We start from the raw sequence: 16,610 nt of genomic DNA on the forward strand, positions 1-16,610 counted from the left end.
TATGGTAATATAATGCAGTTTCATTTCCTTTCTCCATGGTCATTCCTTCAACATATTCTTCTGTTCCTTATGGATAACCGAAAATTCAGGTGCATAACTGGTAATCGGAGAGCTCTGAGGAAAAATCTAAGCCCAAACTTTCTTTATCTGCAAAATTTCCTAATTGCTATAAAATGTAAACAGAAAATATTTGTTTGCTTTCCTCTGCTGTCACTGCACTATGGACTGACAAATCTTTGTTACAAGACTTACAACAATTCTTCTTTGATAAGATTTTCTCTTATTTGGGAGTTCTGAGCTATCACCTCTACAACATAACGTTCTCCTGATGTAATTCAAGTATATATATAGCTCTAGCTCTAGCTATATATATATACTTTGCAAATATTTCACTCTTAGTCTGTTAGTTTAATAAAGAAATGTGTTGAAAATTTGTGATTTCTTAATTAAAATACTTAGACTTTGGAAAAAAGGAATAAAATCAAACGATGCTCAACTGTCTCTGTAGGAAGGGTGCAGCATTATTTTATAATAATTTTAAGCCTTTGTATCCTATTTGATGGCTTCTTTAGTGCCTCAATTTTATTTCAATGCATTATGTTCTTTAAACAAGACACAGGACAAAAAAAAGACCCAAGCCACAAATAAATTGTGTCCACACCTAAATGCATAAATGCAAGTATTTCAATATTTGTATAGCAGAGCTGGGATACAGAAAATTCTAGTTAAGGGTGATACAAACAGGCCTAACTCTGTGTTTCACATAGTTAAAATGATTAAGGTAGAAACTCTACAATTCTTTCCAGATAGGAGTTTAAATCACTTACTCAGAATTATTGTGAGCTTACTCTGGGATTTTTCCCTCCGATTTGCACTTCTCTCTCTATTTTGATGATTAAAATCACTTGTCTCTGGAGATCAGATAAAAAGCAATGCTTAAGTTGGCACCACTGGCAGAGAAAAAAAAAATCAGAATAATTAAAGATCATTTAAATGGTTAAGGCAGAGCATATCTGACTGTTGTCTGGGCTGATGTGTAGCCTGACTCTTAGGTGAGGATTCTATTGTAGAAATTTGCCTTTTTATTCCACTCTCCAACATTTTTATATTTATTCATGAATTCTAAAAGCTGTGAGGTAAGCAAGCCTTGATAATCATAAAATTCTGAACATGTGAAATACCAGAGCTAAAATTAAATGCACTTAAATATGGCCTAGATATCCTGCTTAACTCATAAAAACAGAGTTCTACATTTTAGAGGAAAATATTTTCTCAAGATTTGTTGTGTTAACATTTTAGAGATGAATCTACATCTGTTAAAAATCAAATCCAGGCCTACATATTGGCTGTATAAAATTTGATTGTATTCAGTATTCAAGGACTCTTGTCTTCTCCTTAAAATTTCTAAATAAAATGCAATCCAAGTTATTTTTTTCCAAAGATCAAGAGTAGTAAAAATTGCAAAAGAAAATTCTATCTTAATCCCAAATAAAACAAAAGAAATTTAAAAAAAACCAACAAAACCAAAAACCAAATAAAACAAATAATCAAATTAAAAAAAAAAAAAAAAAAGAAAACCCCAGATCCTAATTTTAAATAGTCCGTGCACAGTCCTTGACTCATGCATAAAAAGAGACATCATGGCTATCAACTCACTAAATGAATCCTGCTCATATTTAATTAATGAGCATTAATATATTGTCCTATTATTCACCTGCTTTACTAAATTTTTACTGTCTTTTTTTTTTTATTCATCAACATTTTTTTTTCCCTGACACCTTCACAAACATATTTTAAAAGACATACTGTTTTTTGAGGTAATTTCCCCCAGTTCACTCGCACACACATCCTGCCTGTTTTTTGTCAGTCCTGGTACCAAATAGGCATTAAGAATCAAGCTCTGCAATGAATATTTCTTCTCAGTTTTCACCAGCTTCAAGACTACATCTATAAAACAGAGATGTGACATTGCATGGTGCTTTTATGCACAACAATACTGAGGGCATGAATCATAAAAGTGAGCCACTGCAAAATGCAATAAGCCCAGATGCAGTTTTTTTCTCTTTGGTGTTATTTAGATGCCTAACAAAGAGATCCATACAAGTGGGCTTATTAGTGAAAAGGTGCTGTAAGAAATACCAATGAGAATAGCTGTAACCTAGATATCTTCTTTCTCAGAAATTATTTACTGGGGATAACAATTTTTTGTTATTACTCTTTTCTGTGTTAAGAGTTTAAAGCAACTTTATTGTGATAAAATGAAGAAGCAGATGATGTTGCCCCCATGACTGCTCAGTGGATACATAAGCTAGAGATTTTTTTAAGTCACTCTCCTGTTATATGTTGGTTGAATGCTTATTTCCTATCTCCTAAGTGAATGCTCTCTCAAGAGCATCACTCTCAAAAAAAAAAAAGGAGGAAGCTGATCTGTTTTATGTAGGATCATTAAATATTTATCCAGCCCAAAAAAAGGGAGAAGGAAGAAAAACTACAAAGACTCTAGTGGTTAAAACCTAAGGAGGGGGTATTCAAATAAAGTATTAAAGCTGCATTGGCAGCATCTTGTGTGAGTTTTCTACCTACCTCACTGCAAAATGAAAAACATGTAACCTCTCCTCCAGCCACATTTTGCATGGGATATAACTCTGAACTCTGAAAATGTCACTGACTGGCTTCCGAAAGAAAATTAGGTATATCTACTTTATGATTTCTGACAGTGCTTAGGCATTAATTGGCTTCTAGCTGCTCAGCAGTGTAAAGTTCAGATGCTTCTATGTGCAAGCAGATTGGGGACAGACTTAGATGACATTTTAGGTACCCATGAAAAAAAAAAATCATGGAATCTTACTTTTTTTTTTTGCAGTTTCAGGCAGCTGCTAAGATATTTCATGTGGAATCAGACAAATAAATGCATGTGGTTGTCTACCTTCATGGCAGACCCTCACTTACTGTAGTAGTGCTGAATTTGATTTGTGTCTGATCTGACTGGGGTCCAGAGACATTGCTCCAAGTATCTGTCCAAATTTCGAGGACATGTTGACTCATATTTATAATGTAGGTCAGCAAAAGTTAGGTGTCTATAGATGAGGGATTCTCAGTATAGCTTGTGGAATTAAGTGGTACAGCTCAAGCTATTAAGAGATATTTGGGAGTCTAAAGACTAACTAGGGTTTTCAAAACCATTTAAATGCCCTACACTTAGTCATATCAAGGGATAGAAAAATATCCACAAGATTCATGTAGAACTCTCAGTGCCAAGTTACTTTTAAGAATCTGTCGAGAATGTGCTGATGAAAAGCTTCCATGAACAAGAGTCTAAAATCTCTACTGTAGATAAGAGCAGTACTGACGTGATGCACAAGTCAATAGTCAAATCATAGAACATATCTGCAGTGTGAGAGGTGCAGCCTCATGTAGTCTTTAATACAGGCAGTCTGAGCAACAGCAGCACTGGAAATGAACCATCAGGACATTCCTGCAAGGTAGCTGGTGAGTTAGTGTCCCAAAGTCTCTTGTACTATGCTGCCATAAAACCTGTCCTGTCATCACTGTTACTGTCCCCTTGCGCTAACCAAAGTAAATCGATCAAGGTGGCTAAAATATAAAGCATCCAGATTGCAGTGCAGGTATTACTGAGCTTCCACAACTTTATCGCTACAGTAAATCAGTAGGATGTGCTGGTGCAGTTCTTATCCCTTATCTTTCCTTTAAATCAGCCGTTCAAAGATCTCATTGCTGTGCAGTGGCCCAAAGAGAAGATTCCTTCTTTACAGCTTGCCACTTCAATTACTAGCTTCATATGGATTTTGGAATTTAAGGAGCTGATGCCTTGCTACAATCTTTTGATTCAGACAGACTGTCTGACATCTTGGCACCTCTCAGGTGATTTATATAAGATTTTCTTCAGAAGGAAAAGCTAGAATTTGCTTTTGTTTATTTCTTACAAAGAAAATCTGATGTGGGATCTGATTATCCAACACTTTATGTTACAACAATTCCTAGTACAGCAGTGTCAGAATCTGGGTTGTGTGAAATAAAAGCAGCTGTATACATTTGTTCACTCACTGCCTCTCCCTCCACAAATGTTGAGTCCCCCTCTGCCCCTTATTCCCTCACCAGTATTGCAAACAAAACTATCAAAAACAGTGCTTTAATATATCATAGTAAATCTATTTTTACTACTCAACCAGGGTAAGACTTTACACCCCCGCCACTATTTTAGCAACTGGATGATCTTTGGAAGGCACACAGGATCATTCACTGTTTGAACAACAAGATGCTATGCCTCACTGAATTATGCTCAGTGATTAATATTGATTTAGGACTTAAAACCTGTGAACAAAGGATTCATTCAGAATCACATGGAAAAATCATGAAAGAATCAAGTATCTGTTGAAAACTGTCTGAAAGGGTTTGGTTTGTGTTCAGGCATAAGGTGATATGGAGTGAAAGCAGTAAGAAAAAGTGGATAAATTTGGAGTTACTGAACCAGAGAAGTAGCAAGTAGGGCTGATAATTTGAGCATCTGTGTCTGTATCATCTCCTGCAAGACCATAAATTGTAGGCTTGAGCACTTGAACTTGTCCTTCAGGCATCTTTCTCATCTGAATTCTCTCAAGGCTGTTGAAAATATTGATTACTGCTGCCTTATCGTTAAAAGGACAGCAAAAGTAACGGGGACTCAGAGGCAAGCAGCAAGTGATTGAGACATGAAAAGTTTTCCACATAGAACTTTAAAGATTTTATCTGTTTAATTTAGAAAGGAGACAAAAAGATGTGGCATGATAGAGATGTATTCAGTAGGTAGGACTATACCTACATCATCTGCTATTATACCTTTTATTCTCCAGACTAAAAGTCAAAAATGTTTAAAAAAGGAAAAGAAATGTTTTGAATTACATGAGCAATTTAGGCAATGCACAGCCACTACACCTAACAAAATGAGGATTAGAAAAATATTTGACATGCATGCGAACCCAAACAACAATCTTTTTTAAGAGATAGAGAAGCAGTAAATTGTGCTTGGATAAAACTTAGTTCCAAATAGGTTGTGACATTATAATCTGCCTAAATGTGTATTTAACCTTCTCCCAGGCTCTAGTTCTAGAAATTTACAGATACAAGAGGATAGATAGATTCCTAAGGTGATGCTTTTACAAAATGAGAATCTTAGCTACGTAATTATCTTATGTTTCAGATAAGCAGATCCTATAGATCAGATCAAATGATAAAATTGATGCTTGCTGTACTAACAGAAATAAACAAGATGGAAAATGAAAGATATTGAGGAGATGATCTCCAGCTGTAGGTTTCTTGACAAGATTTTTTATTGGATTGTCTGTAAGGATTCATATTACGCTTTACCATTTAGAATATCTATTCCCAAGGCATCATGCCAGCCTCAGTGGGATAACTAGCAGTCAACAAACTATTGCCAGTGAAAATCATCCATTTTTAACAATGTGTAACCAAGATGTGAATGGTGAGCTGCAATTACACCTCTGAGAGTACCAGCAGCAACATTCTCCATCAATCCTGGTGCAGAATGGTGTGTCAAGTAATCCCTTGGTTGGAAGTCCTCTTGCCTACTCCTTGCTATTTCCTTGTTCCCTCAAGACTGCTCCATAGGTGTTACTCTACAAGCTGGCTTGTAAATAAGAAGAATACTGATATCTTGAGTGCTTATGTATTAACACCCTTTAAGCTTTTTATGAACATAAAAGAACTGTTCTGAGATTTTGTTAACAGAAATAATAGCTGTCTTTTTAGCAGTGTCAACCTAAATCAAGTCAAAGGCAGTATTACAGGTGTTGATTTCTCTCCAGTAGCTCTTAAAAGCTGAACAGTCTATAAAGATTTTTCTCTTCCTCTGCTGTCATTCTTTACTTTCACACCTGCCTGAAGTGAACTTCCCTTCTATTTCCAATCTTCGCCTCTCTAATCCTCAATGATCTCACATTTACTGATGGCTTCTGCACAAAAGGTGCTCAGACATAACTGGCAAGTAAGGAAGTCTAGACAGTGAAATTTTGCTTTATTGTGACATTTCACATAGTTTTGGATTTTCACTTCATCCTGCATAATTCCAGAGGAAAAAAAAAATTTAAATTGCACTCCAGAAACAATACTGGCACTGCTTACTTTTTAGCCAAGAGAACAGTTTCTTTCATTTCCATTGAACTTCTTCATCCTTAGTTAAAACCTGTTTAGCTTGCAAGCTGACTAGCTTGTCTGGAAAGCATGACAACCTGTCTTGTCATCTACTATATGGAAGAGAAATCAGAGAACAGGCAAACGCATCATATTCCAAGCTTCAGAGAATACTGCCTTGCCTATGGGTTCCAAGCCAGCCAGTGCTTGACTTGTCAGGGTAATATAAAGAATACTCCTCTACTAAGACAGGAACCACCTTTTTAATTTTCCAATCACCAGCTAACCTGTGGGATGACTCTCTAGGCAGCCATCTGGTTTTTCAGAAAAAAATTTGAAGAGAATTACATGTTTGCACCTTTCAGTTGTACAAGAACTTAGCAAAATATCTCCTGTGGAAAGGCTTCAATCAGCTCTATCAGGATCTTTTTTGAGAAAAGGTTGGAGGGGTGTCAGATTCCTGCTCCTGCAAGATCTGTAAAGCTTCCATAGTTGGGGAAAACTTACAGTGTATAGGACAGATATTGGACTGGATTGCCAATCTATGCTGTTTCTTTCTACAAACAAGGAGAACTGTTAAGTACCTAGCACTCATTAAATCCAAGGTTGGCAGGCAGATACACCTACTAATTGGCTGACATTCCATTTAAAGATACTCTTGTATATGCTGTTCCTCAGTCTGCAGGTATTTTTAGACCACTGGTTTATGTAGATTTTCTTTTCCTAAGGTATTATTTTTATTTGCAGTGTCTTTGCTGTAGACTTTAGGCCCTATGAGATTCTCTAAACAGAGAATAATTTGTTCTTAACAGTATGTTTGTGATCAGTGATTTTTCTCTTAGTTCTTGTTAAGCCAGATTCTCATGAACACTTTTCTTATCACTCCAGGCCTTCCTAGGATTACATCTAATTTGCTACACAGAGTTATTTCTGCACACAGAATTAAAGCCTTTAATCATATTTGGTTTAGCGACTCCCATTTGCTTAGTAATCTTGAGACTATTTTGCATTCTCTTTTGCCCTCCTCTAGGGCTGATGATGACTTGGTTGATTCACACAACCCATCAGTGACTGAGTTGTTCAACTTATAAGATTTCTTAGTACAGAATATCAGTCATGTCTGCTTTTATTGTTTTGTTTTACTGCAGAGTAAATCACAAATATGGGTGACTAGAACACTAGATATGCACTCACTTTCCATGCAAAATATCCATTAAAATCCTTTTAAAAATTGTCTTGTTTTTATTACCTGCAGTGTTTTTATGAGAAGATGGGTAGGAAATGATTACTTTTCATAAATGAAGAGCTGCCTTGTGACAGTGAAACCTTTCACTTGTTTCTTCTCTGAAAAGTTATAAATGGAGCTGAGCACATAACAAAAAAAACCAAAAACAAACAAAAAAAAAATCAGTGGCTGAAAAGAAACTTTAAACAAAATTTATATTCATAGCCATGCAAGCTATGCAGTAGCTTGAAAAGCAGCTTTTATAAAACGTATATAATGTTTACAGTTGCTCAGTGGATGAGACGAGTAATACTTTAAAAATATGTTTAAAACCACTTGGTGGCCAAAAGAACAGCTCTATCTGAAAAGCTATTTAATGTCCAGAGTAATTTTGTGGTAAGAAAAAATCAACTTCTTGTTAATTTTTATCATTTACAGCTGGTCTGTGGCTACTAAAACAACTATCAGTACAACATGTTTTATGTTTACAGGTATTAGGTGCCTGCATAAAAACAATTTCTACATTTTTCAATACTGCACATAAATATGTCAATTTCTTTCCCTCATTAACTCTGTAATTAACAAAAAATTAACACATAATCCTAACAATTCTAATACAGTATATCTTGACGCTAAAGGTGTTTATGCAAGACTGCACTAATAATTATAAAGCTTCTCCTTATATACAAAAAGAACTAAAACTCAATACCACTGAAACTACCAACAATATTTAGAATATAGATTTAGAACAAACCCAATCGCTTAATTTTAATAATTAAAGCATTACTTGGACACCTAAAAAATGTTAGGTTGTATCAAAAGATATGTATGATAAAATTTATTATTTGATTTTTGCTTCTGAGCTTCAGTAAAGTCGGTGTGTGGAAACAGAGTGGTTTTTACTGCTGTGACGTGGGTTCTTAGCTTTGCCCACATACAGTTAAACACAATCCCATAGAGAATCAAAGAATCGGTAAGGTTGAAGGATCTGCAGGCTACACCCTTCCTAATGCACCCCAGGATACCTCTGGCCTTCTTGGCTGCAAGGACACACTGCTGGCTCTTGGAGAGCTTTTTGTCCACCAGGGCTCCCAGGTCCTTCTCCACAGAGCTGCTTTCCAGCAGTTCACCCCCCAGCCTGTGCTGGTGCATGGGATTATTTTTCCCCAGGTATGGGACCCTGCACTTGCCTTTGTTGAATCTCAGAAAGTTCTCCTCTGCCCATCTCTCCAACCTCTTGTGGCCCCTCTGAAGGGCTGCACAACCCTCTGGGGTATCGGCCACGCCTCCCAGCTTTGTGCCATCAGTGAACTTGCTGGGGAAGCCTCTGCCCCTTCGTCCAAGACATTGGTGAAGAAATTAAACAATATTGCACTCCAATATTGAACCTTGGTGGACACCACTAATAACAGGCTTCCAGCTAGGACCTGTGCCACTGATTACAACCCTCTGGAATCTGCCTTTCAGCCAGTTCTCAATCCACTTCACTGTCCACTTAGCTAATTCCCATCTCCTGAGTTTGCCTTTGAGGATATCATGAGAGACAGTGTCGAAAGCCTTGCTGCAGTCATGGTAGAAAATACCCTTCGATATATGGCTTAGATATAGGTGAGGCAAGAATCAAATGCTTTTAAATGGTTTCAGCACTAATACTGACATTTTGGGACTATAAAAACAGCTAGCAGAAAACAGCCATCCAGTATCTCTTTTTAACAGCCAAAACTTCTCAGCTTTGCTGAGAATTTTGTTGTTCACATGTTTGTGTAGTCCTGTGTGTCTTTCATTTTACATAGGTTGTCCCACCTCACAGCATTTGCCAAATGTCTTAGTTTTACTGACAATATCCAACAGCCAGAGTGCATGAAAGGAAACTCACAGTATGGCAACAACCATTATCCTTTAACTAATCCAGTCTTGATTTTCTGCACTATTTTCTCCCTCTCTTTTGATCTAATTTGTTTTCTGGCTACCTCCTGCCTCATAATTGAAGCTGTCTGGTTGCCCAGTGGTCCATCATAAAAAAACCACTTTTGTTTCAAAAGCTTTCACTGCCTACTTGTAATATTCTGTCAATATCTCAGTGTTGGGGTTTTTTTTTAAATATGCTTTTTGTTTTACATTTTATGCAATGTCCTGTATAAAGGAAAAAAACACTCAGTGAGAAAAGGCTGAGCAGCCCTAAAGTGCCTTCCCCTCTGCTCCTTCCTTAAAACTCACTTTCCTACAGAGTACCAAAAAAAGTTATTCTGATGATCAGTGCAGTAGATGTATCTTTTCAAAATTAAAGCAAAAAGTTAATCAGAAAGACAAGAGCTTAAAGAGACAAGAGTAATTAAAAAAAGTAGTTCTTAGTGGGAAACCACTAACCATCAATTGCAATGAGTTATCTGCCACCTAACATAGCCCCAGGAAAGAGTATGGAAAAACAATGATGGAACATGATTTTTTCTGAAACATAGTCTGAATGACCCAGGGCACCAGGTCTGACCCAAGTGATAGACAAAATTTGTACACTTGAATAAAATGTCAAATTAGAGGACATGTGGGTATGATCCTGTAAGGTCAAATTCAGTATGGTTTTGTGAAGGGAAGTTGCTCTTCACTAAACCTATCAAAACCATTGGGTGCATCAGTGAATATATAGCTCAAGATTACTGGCATAGATTAAGAATAGCTAAATTTCAAAAAAGTTCCTAAGCAAAGACTCTTAAAAAAAAAAAAAGAAAAAAAGGAAGTTTAAAATACAACAGCTTTTCCTTATATAATCCAAATAAAAAGAGATCTAAAAAAGTAGGAATAAATTGCCAGTCTTTATATGAGAGAGGGGTTGCCACTGGCATCTTTCTTGGATCTGAACTCATAGGTTGCCAGTAAAAGAGAATATATGAACAGGTGACAGCTTGACAAAATGAAAGCTTTGCTGAAAAATGCTACAGGGGAATCTTAACATAGCATGAAACTGAGAAAATGGAACTTCACATGGAGAAACACAAAGATGCTTCAGAAAAAGTAACTTATCAGTACTTCTGCAGAGGTAGGTTGTAGCTCCATCACCTATTAATTCTTGATCTTGGGATCATTATGGAAAATCCTCCAAAGTTTTCTTCTCAATGATCAACAGCAGACAAAAAAAAAAGGAAAAAAAAAAAAAAAGGAAAATAATCAATGGGAAAAATTCGACAAGGAAAACTGGATAAAAATATTCAAAATGTTTGTATCTTGAATATGACATCCAACTCCAATCATTTTCTCTAAGGACTTGATAACACCAGAAAAAAAAATGAGACCAGGCTGGAGCTGGAGGGGCTGCAGACAATGGCTGCAGACAGATTATGCTGTCAGTTATCTGTCCATGAGCATGCATAATGCCATTCAAAAGTACCTCTGGTTTCAATAGATTCCCAAAGTAATGTCTTCTGCAACAGCCTGGGTAAGCTTTTGGAAACCCTTAAAAATATATTGCCAACAGCTAGGAATCTGTATCAAAGGCAGGCTCATTCAGCATTTTCTCCAATGCCTTATAGTCCTTCCTTCCCCAGCCCCTGCTCACTGTAAACTTCAGGCTAAAGTCAGGCACACAGTGCTAAGCTGAGCCAAATCAGAGTGTGGGATGTTACCCACCGCTTCACCTGGTTAGTTTTCTACATATTGTAATTGTTGCACGTGTAACTACATAGATGGATATATTAAACATATGTTCCATTTGTGGATGTATATATATGCTCCATCGTCAATGTTCAAATATAAGCCAATGCTTAAATAAAACCAATTAAGTATTCACTCCAGAAGGAAAACTGCCAGAAAATTTATAGAGTCTATTTTCATACTGACAGTATCATGGGAAGCAAATCCATAACACTCTTCAGGTAGCTTCTTCACACCACTGAGGAACACAATAAAAATAACCTCATACCTACTTTCTATTATCATTGAACATTTTAGTCTGCCACAGTGATCTGAGTTTGTAGAGTCCCACTTAATCAATAAAGAGCTGATGTAGTGGAAAAGTATGAAATTAAATTTTGTAGGAAAGAACATATAGTATCTGTATATTATGGAATTGATGGGTTTAGTACAGCCCTAGCTGGTCTATGTATAAGCATAGAGGAATAATGTATAGACCTTAGAAAACAATTAGGAGACTGTGACAATAGAAGCTATAAATTTGCTGTTAAAATCAGCATATTCCCTGAAAGAAAGGCGTGCGAAAGCAAATGTATTTCTGTGCACATTTTTATGTATAAATATATAAAAATATATATCTTTCCTTGAATGTGTGCTTAATGCTGCTATGCCCCCATTCTCAGTCATCTGGACTGATAGCTCTAATAAGGGGATAACCTTGGTTTAAACTCAGCTATATTTGCATGCTTACGTCAACTATATTGCAACAGAAGCTGGCACAGCTGCCAGAAGCAACAACACAGTTGATTAAACTATACTTAAGGAGAACATGTTTTGCTAATGCAAACTTACAAATGGAGATATTCGGGCACCCTTTTGAGTTCTTATAGATTAATTCCCTTTTCTAGTTCATGCTACATTTTTTAACTTATATTAAATCAAGACAATATTTTCAAATAAATATATTGAAAAAACCAATTCAATATCAGAAAAAAAAAAAATACCCAAAACAAACAACCTTCCTCCTGCCCACAACCAACATTAGGAGTTCAGTTCTTAAGCTTTTATAAGTCTCTTACGAGGCATAAGGTAACAGCATTGCAATCTATGTTCTTAAAAAATTGTTCTGCATTGTAATCTGACTCCATCTGCTGAGTATTTCTGCAGGGAATACCAAATAGGTTTAAACATTGCTTTCAAGAATAACAAATAATAAACAAAAATATTTTTTCAAATATTCCTTTAAAAAATAAAATCTTCACCACAAAGTATTCTGCACTCCATTTATCATGTGAGCAAAACAATGTCAATTTTGGAGGCACTGATATCCTTCCACTACAGTGTGGAAGCTGTGCCCACTTTGATACTATTAGAAGCACTAGAAATCACAAATGGGCACAGCAGCCTGCATGTTACAATGGTTGGTAACCCAAGGGGCTTTTCAAGAGAAGATCTTTCTTGTTTATGGCTGTGATTGACTTTCCTCTACATCATACAAGAACAGATTATACTGCATGTATGGAAAGAGCAAGGCTGGCTGTCCATTCAAACTTAGGCATGAAATAGATTTGCATACAAGGTTACTTGTATTGGGTAAAAGTCCTTCTAATTTTTTTCCTTAAGAGCATATGCAAGAATTTGGCTCCTGGTAAGGAAGGCAGCACTAAGTAAAAATAGCAGTCCTAAAGCTATCTCTTTCAGAAAAAAAAAAAAATATATATTCAGTATCACTATCCTTTTTAATAAGTCATATTGATTAAAAGGAAAAACAAACCAACACTAGAGTACAGAAACTGCAGAAGAAAATTCAATCTGCCCTCAAAGTAAATTTGAAGGGAAAAAGTAAACTTACACCTACAACATGCATGGAAAGTAACAAAAGTTCTGAGAAAATCTACTGTGAAAAACATGGCTATGATAGATTTATCTAATTTACCTCTGTGCAGAAAACCAGGACTTGAGAATGCCACAAATTTTCCATTTTTTTTTGCACTTTTTCCAGTAAAAAATTACCAAGAGCCAGTTGATGTATAATTTTATTATAACACTGTAACTGCAACCTTGATTCCAGAGGTGAATGCTGTGGCATTATTTCAGCCATCCCAGATTCAGCAATAGCAATTATTAGGAAGTTTAGAGAAATTACAAAACTGAGAACCATGTAGCCATGAAAATTTCTAGAAAGTATCATTACTAATAATATTGACAATAACCTTGTGCTAAAGTTACAAACTGGGTGAACCTTTGCATGCAAATGTCATGAAACAATAAAAGACTGCAAGTCACTAGTCACAAAAGCTTGCCAGGCTCACATAAGAGGCTAGTAAGGGTTAAAAATGTAGTGTTTCAGTGAATTTCCCACCATTTCCCAAGAAATATGTGCATGAGTGCAGTTTATAATCAATACTGTTGTAAATCTATACTTAGTGAAATTTGGAACATTTCGTATTTAAAAAGTGGCAACTAGAAAATGAAAACGTTAAAAAAAAAAAAAAAAAAGAGAGAGAGAGGAAGAGTTTATCTGGGATTTTTTCCTAAGCCAAGACAACCATATGCTGCACCAGCTGAAAAATCAAAGTGATTTTCAATGTCAGCCTCAGGCGCTGGTAGGTCTAAGCCATCTCTAAAGGTGTAACTAAATGGTACTGATGATAGAAAGGAGTAGTTTTAGATCCTGGGAGAAATCTGTGCTTGCATAAGGAAGGAAAAACAGGTAAGAAAGAACAAGAAAATAGCAAGACCTACATCAGAGAAGGCACAATCTCCTGGCACACTACAGAGCATTTCTGGATATTTTTGCAGCAAGACAATCTAACAGCAAAAATTCTTATCTTCTTTAGTAGCCACTAATTGAAGTTTAGGTTCCATTTAGGGAACTCTTTCCTTGCCTTGCCTTTTCTAATCAATTTTCATCCATATTTTATTTTTTTTATAGGGGAACAGATATAGTGAATGTGACCAAATAAAGAGAAGACCAAGAAGATCTATTTTTGCCATGGCATCTACTTCTGTTTTTCTAAAGGAGAATAAATTGAAAAGCATTTATTTTAAAATGCTCTATGCATGTCACAGCATTCTCAGTTCTATCTCATTTAGTCATGCAACTCCTCATCCATGTAAAAGCCGCCAGTGTATGGCACATCTTGAAGAGTATTTCATATGAAGTAAAAGCTCTTAATCTTCTGCTTCACACACATATTTAGGGAAATAACTAAGAAATATGGGGGAGAACAACAGAGTAAGGGAATAAATGTAGGCACTCTGCCCTGCTGTACTAACACCATCACAGATTTTCATTTTTTCTTTCTGAGAAGGTTTTAAACACAATTTTACTACCAACCATACTGGTGAGAAATGTTATTCTGAATTTCCCAGGTGTCAAAATGTAAGAAATGGTTTTCATCTATACATGATACAGTAAGTAATATTATTGTGCATCTCATTATATAGTGCACCTATATTGTGAATCTACAGATAGAGTCCTGTAGGTGACTATAGTGAATGTCTACACTTCTGTAAGATTAACATGATCATTTCTACACGTCTACTCACATCACATTTTATTCCATTCTACTGCATTCTACTCCTCCTTATCACAAAATTTAAAAGAATACCTCATTAATTCTATGTAGCAACTTGTGTAGATAGCTAGTCACCTCCCAGATTGACTTTAAAAGTATCAACATCTGAGGTGCATAGCTGAAGGGGAACAGAATCCCTCTGTCACTTCAAAGTCAGAAAACTTCCAAAACTGTTAACAACTGCCAGGAGTATTAAATGGCTGGTACTGGCTTGTGAAGTACTGGGAAAATACAGTTTAGGAGAGAGAAGGGCAATAAGCTGGAACTAGCACTGGGAAGTTAAATGACTCCCAGCCCAGAGCAAATTAATTTCTGGTGCCTGCAGGGAAACCCAAAATGCCATCTGGCAGTAGGACACAAGCACTGTGCTTATGTTGCAAACATGCTGCTCAGGACCACTGCAGAATCAGCCATCAGGAAGAGACCAAAAGGGCCCATTTAGCCTATTCTCCTGCTCCAAAGCAGGATCGATGCTCTTCATGTCATTCCTGGCATATATCATGTTGTGAAAATTCTTCAAGCAAAAAACTATTGAGTACTTCAATATCATTACTGCAGTCCACCTTTCTCTGAAAAGAAAATTACTCTGTACTCTGTACACGATGTTTTTGAAAACTTACCATGTTCCCAGGCAATTTTTTTCTTTTGTTCTTTTTTTTTTTGACTTAAGAGTCTAAAAATTTTTTTGGACATTAGGTTTTTGACAACTTGAGCCACTCTTGCAGACTCTCATTCTTGCATTGTGACGAAGGCAAGGGCAATAGTTACTTTGAGCATGCAGAGTAACAGCACTTAAATAAAGAATTGCCCCCTAATGCATAATTAGGAGATCATGCAAATGCTGTAGGAGTTTAAGAGTCACAAAGACAAAACCAGTTAAATGGAAAGATGCTTTACAGTAAACAGGCTATCTAATTTTGTCCAGCAAACAGCAAATGCAAACTAGGAAGAGAGGGGAACGCACCACATCATGTGACATAATAGGTTTGTGGTTAGAGAACTCCAGGACCTTAGCATACCTTCCTTGAATATCTTTTTTTTTAACTCATCCTACCCTGCAGATTCTCATATTGCAGGAGAACAAGTTTCTGAATAAGCAAACAAAGCTAAAAACAAAACTGTAATCTATGTATATCTAGGCACAGAATATTAGAAACATTTCTAATAATGAGTTTCAGAAGTTGTTTTTTTTCATATCATCCCTCTCTCAGCAAGAAAAGTACATTGAAACAATTAAGTAATATGCAAATAGTTATCAAGCATTTATAGCTTCTTACTCACCCACTGGAGACATTTCTGGGACACTGGCAATATAAGGCCCATCCAGAAACTTTGGCTCATTATCATTAATGTCCTGCACTTTGATGATGAACTCTGATTCAGGCTCTAGTGGTTTCTTGGTGTCAACATCCACAGCCTGAGCCCGGAGTGTGTAGAAAGGTTTTTCTTCTCGATCTAGGCTCCTTATGGCATGGATGTCTCCTGTAGTCTCATCAATGGTAAAAACTGTGCCAGCACCATCTCCTGAAAGGGTATATTTAACAGTGCCGACTCCCTTGTCCAAGTCCGAGTGAAGCTGGAGAAGAAAAGCAAAAGAGAGGACAAAAATATTAACAGCTTTTCTTAGACTAGATGGCAATTTTTTTTTTAAATGTAATAAAAGACTGGAGGAACCAATTTCTTAAGTCCTTAACTGCCTCTAAGTGCATGGACAAAATGTGGGTAGTATGTTATGCAAGACTTTTACTCCTATCTAGTACAGCACAGACTTGCTGCAGTTCAGTAACTAAAACTGCAGCGAAGCAGGGCTTCACATTTGTTATAAACTGAAATTTAAGACCAAGGACATAAAATCAGCCATAGTCACATCAAACAAATGTGAAATGACATGAGAGAGTGTCAAAAGCTTCCACAGACATTTGGCTTTCAGAGAAGAAAAAGGGAAATATCTAATTATTTCAAGAGCAAGAGCTTGATGGCATCTGAAACTCAAAGTCAAACTTGGTTAAAAAACGAAAATATACACCTCA

At 36.3% G+C, this 16,610-nt stretch overlaps 1 protein-coding gene across 11 annotated transcripts in view; it reads right to left on the reverse strand.

Moving 5' to 3' along the window:
• CDH12 (cadherin 12) overlaps positions 1-16,610 on the reverse strand; it is a 638,254-nt gene that overhangs the window by 103,560 nt on the left and 518,084 nt on the right. For 10 of the 11 annotated variants that reach the window (XM_072924059.1, XM_072924061.1, XM_072924060.1 and 7 more), the window contains one exon: positions 15,862-16,156. In XM_072924059.1, the coding sequence (XP_072780160.1) occupies positions 15,862-16,156 (295 nt within the window). Of the gene's footprint in view, positions 1-10,399; positions 10,479-15,861; positions 16,157-16,610 lie in introns of those variants that run through there. The other variant, XM_072924063.1, reaches the window with a different exon arrangement.

The sequence above is a fragment of the Taeniopygia guttata genome, chromosome 2 (assembly GCF_048771995.1).
Source record: "Taeniopygia guttata chromosome 2, bTaeGut7.mat, whole genome shotgun sequence".
In the NCBI taxonomy this organism is placed as follows: Eukaryota; Metazoa; Chordata; class Aves; order Passeriformes; family Estrildidae; genus Taeniopygia; species Taeniopygia guttata.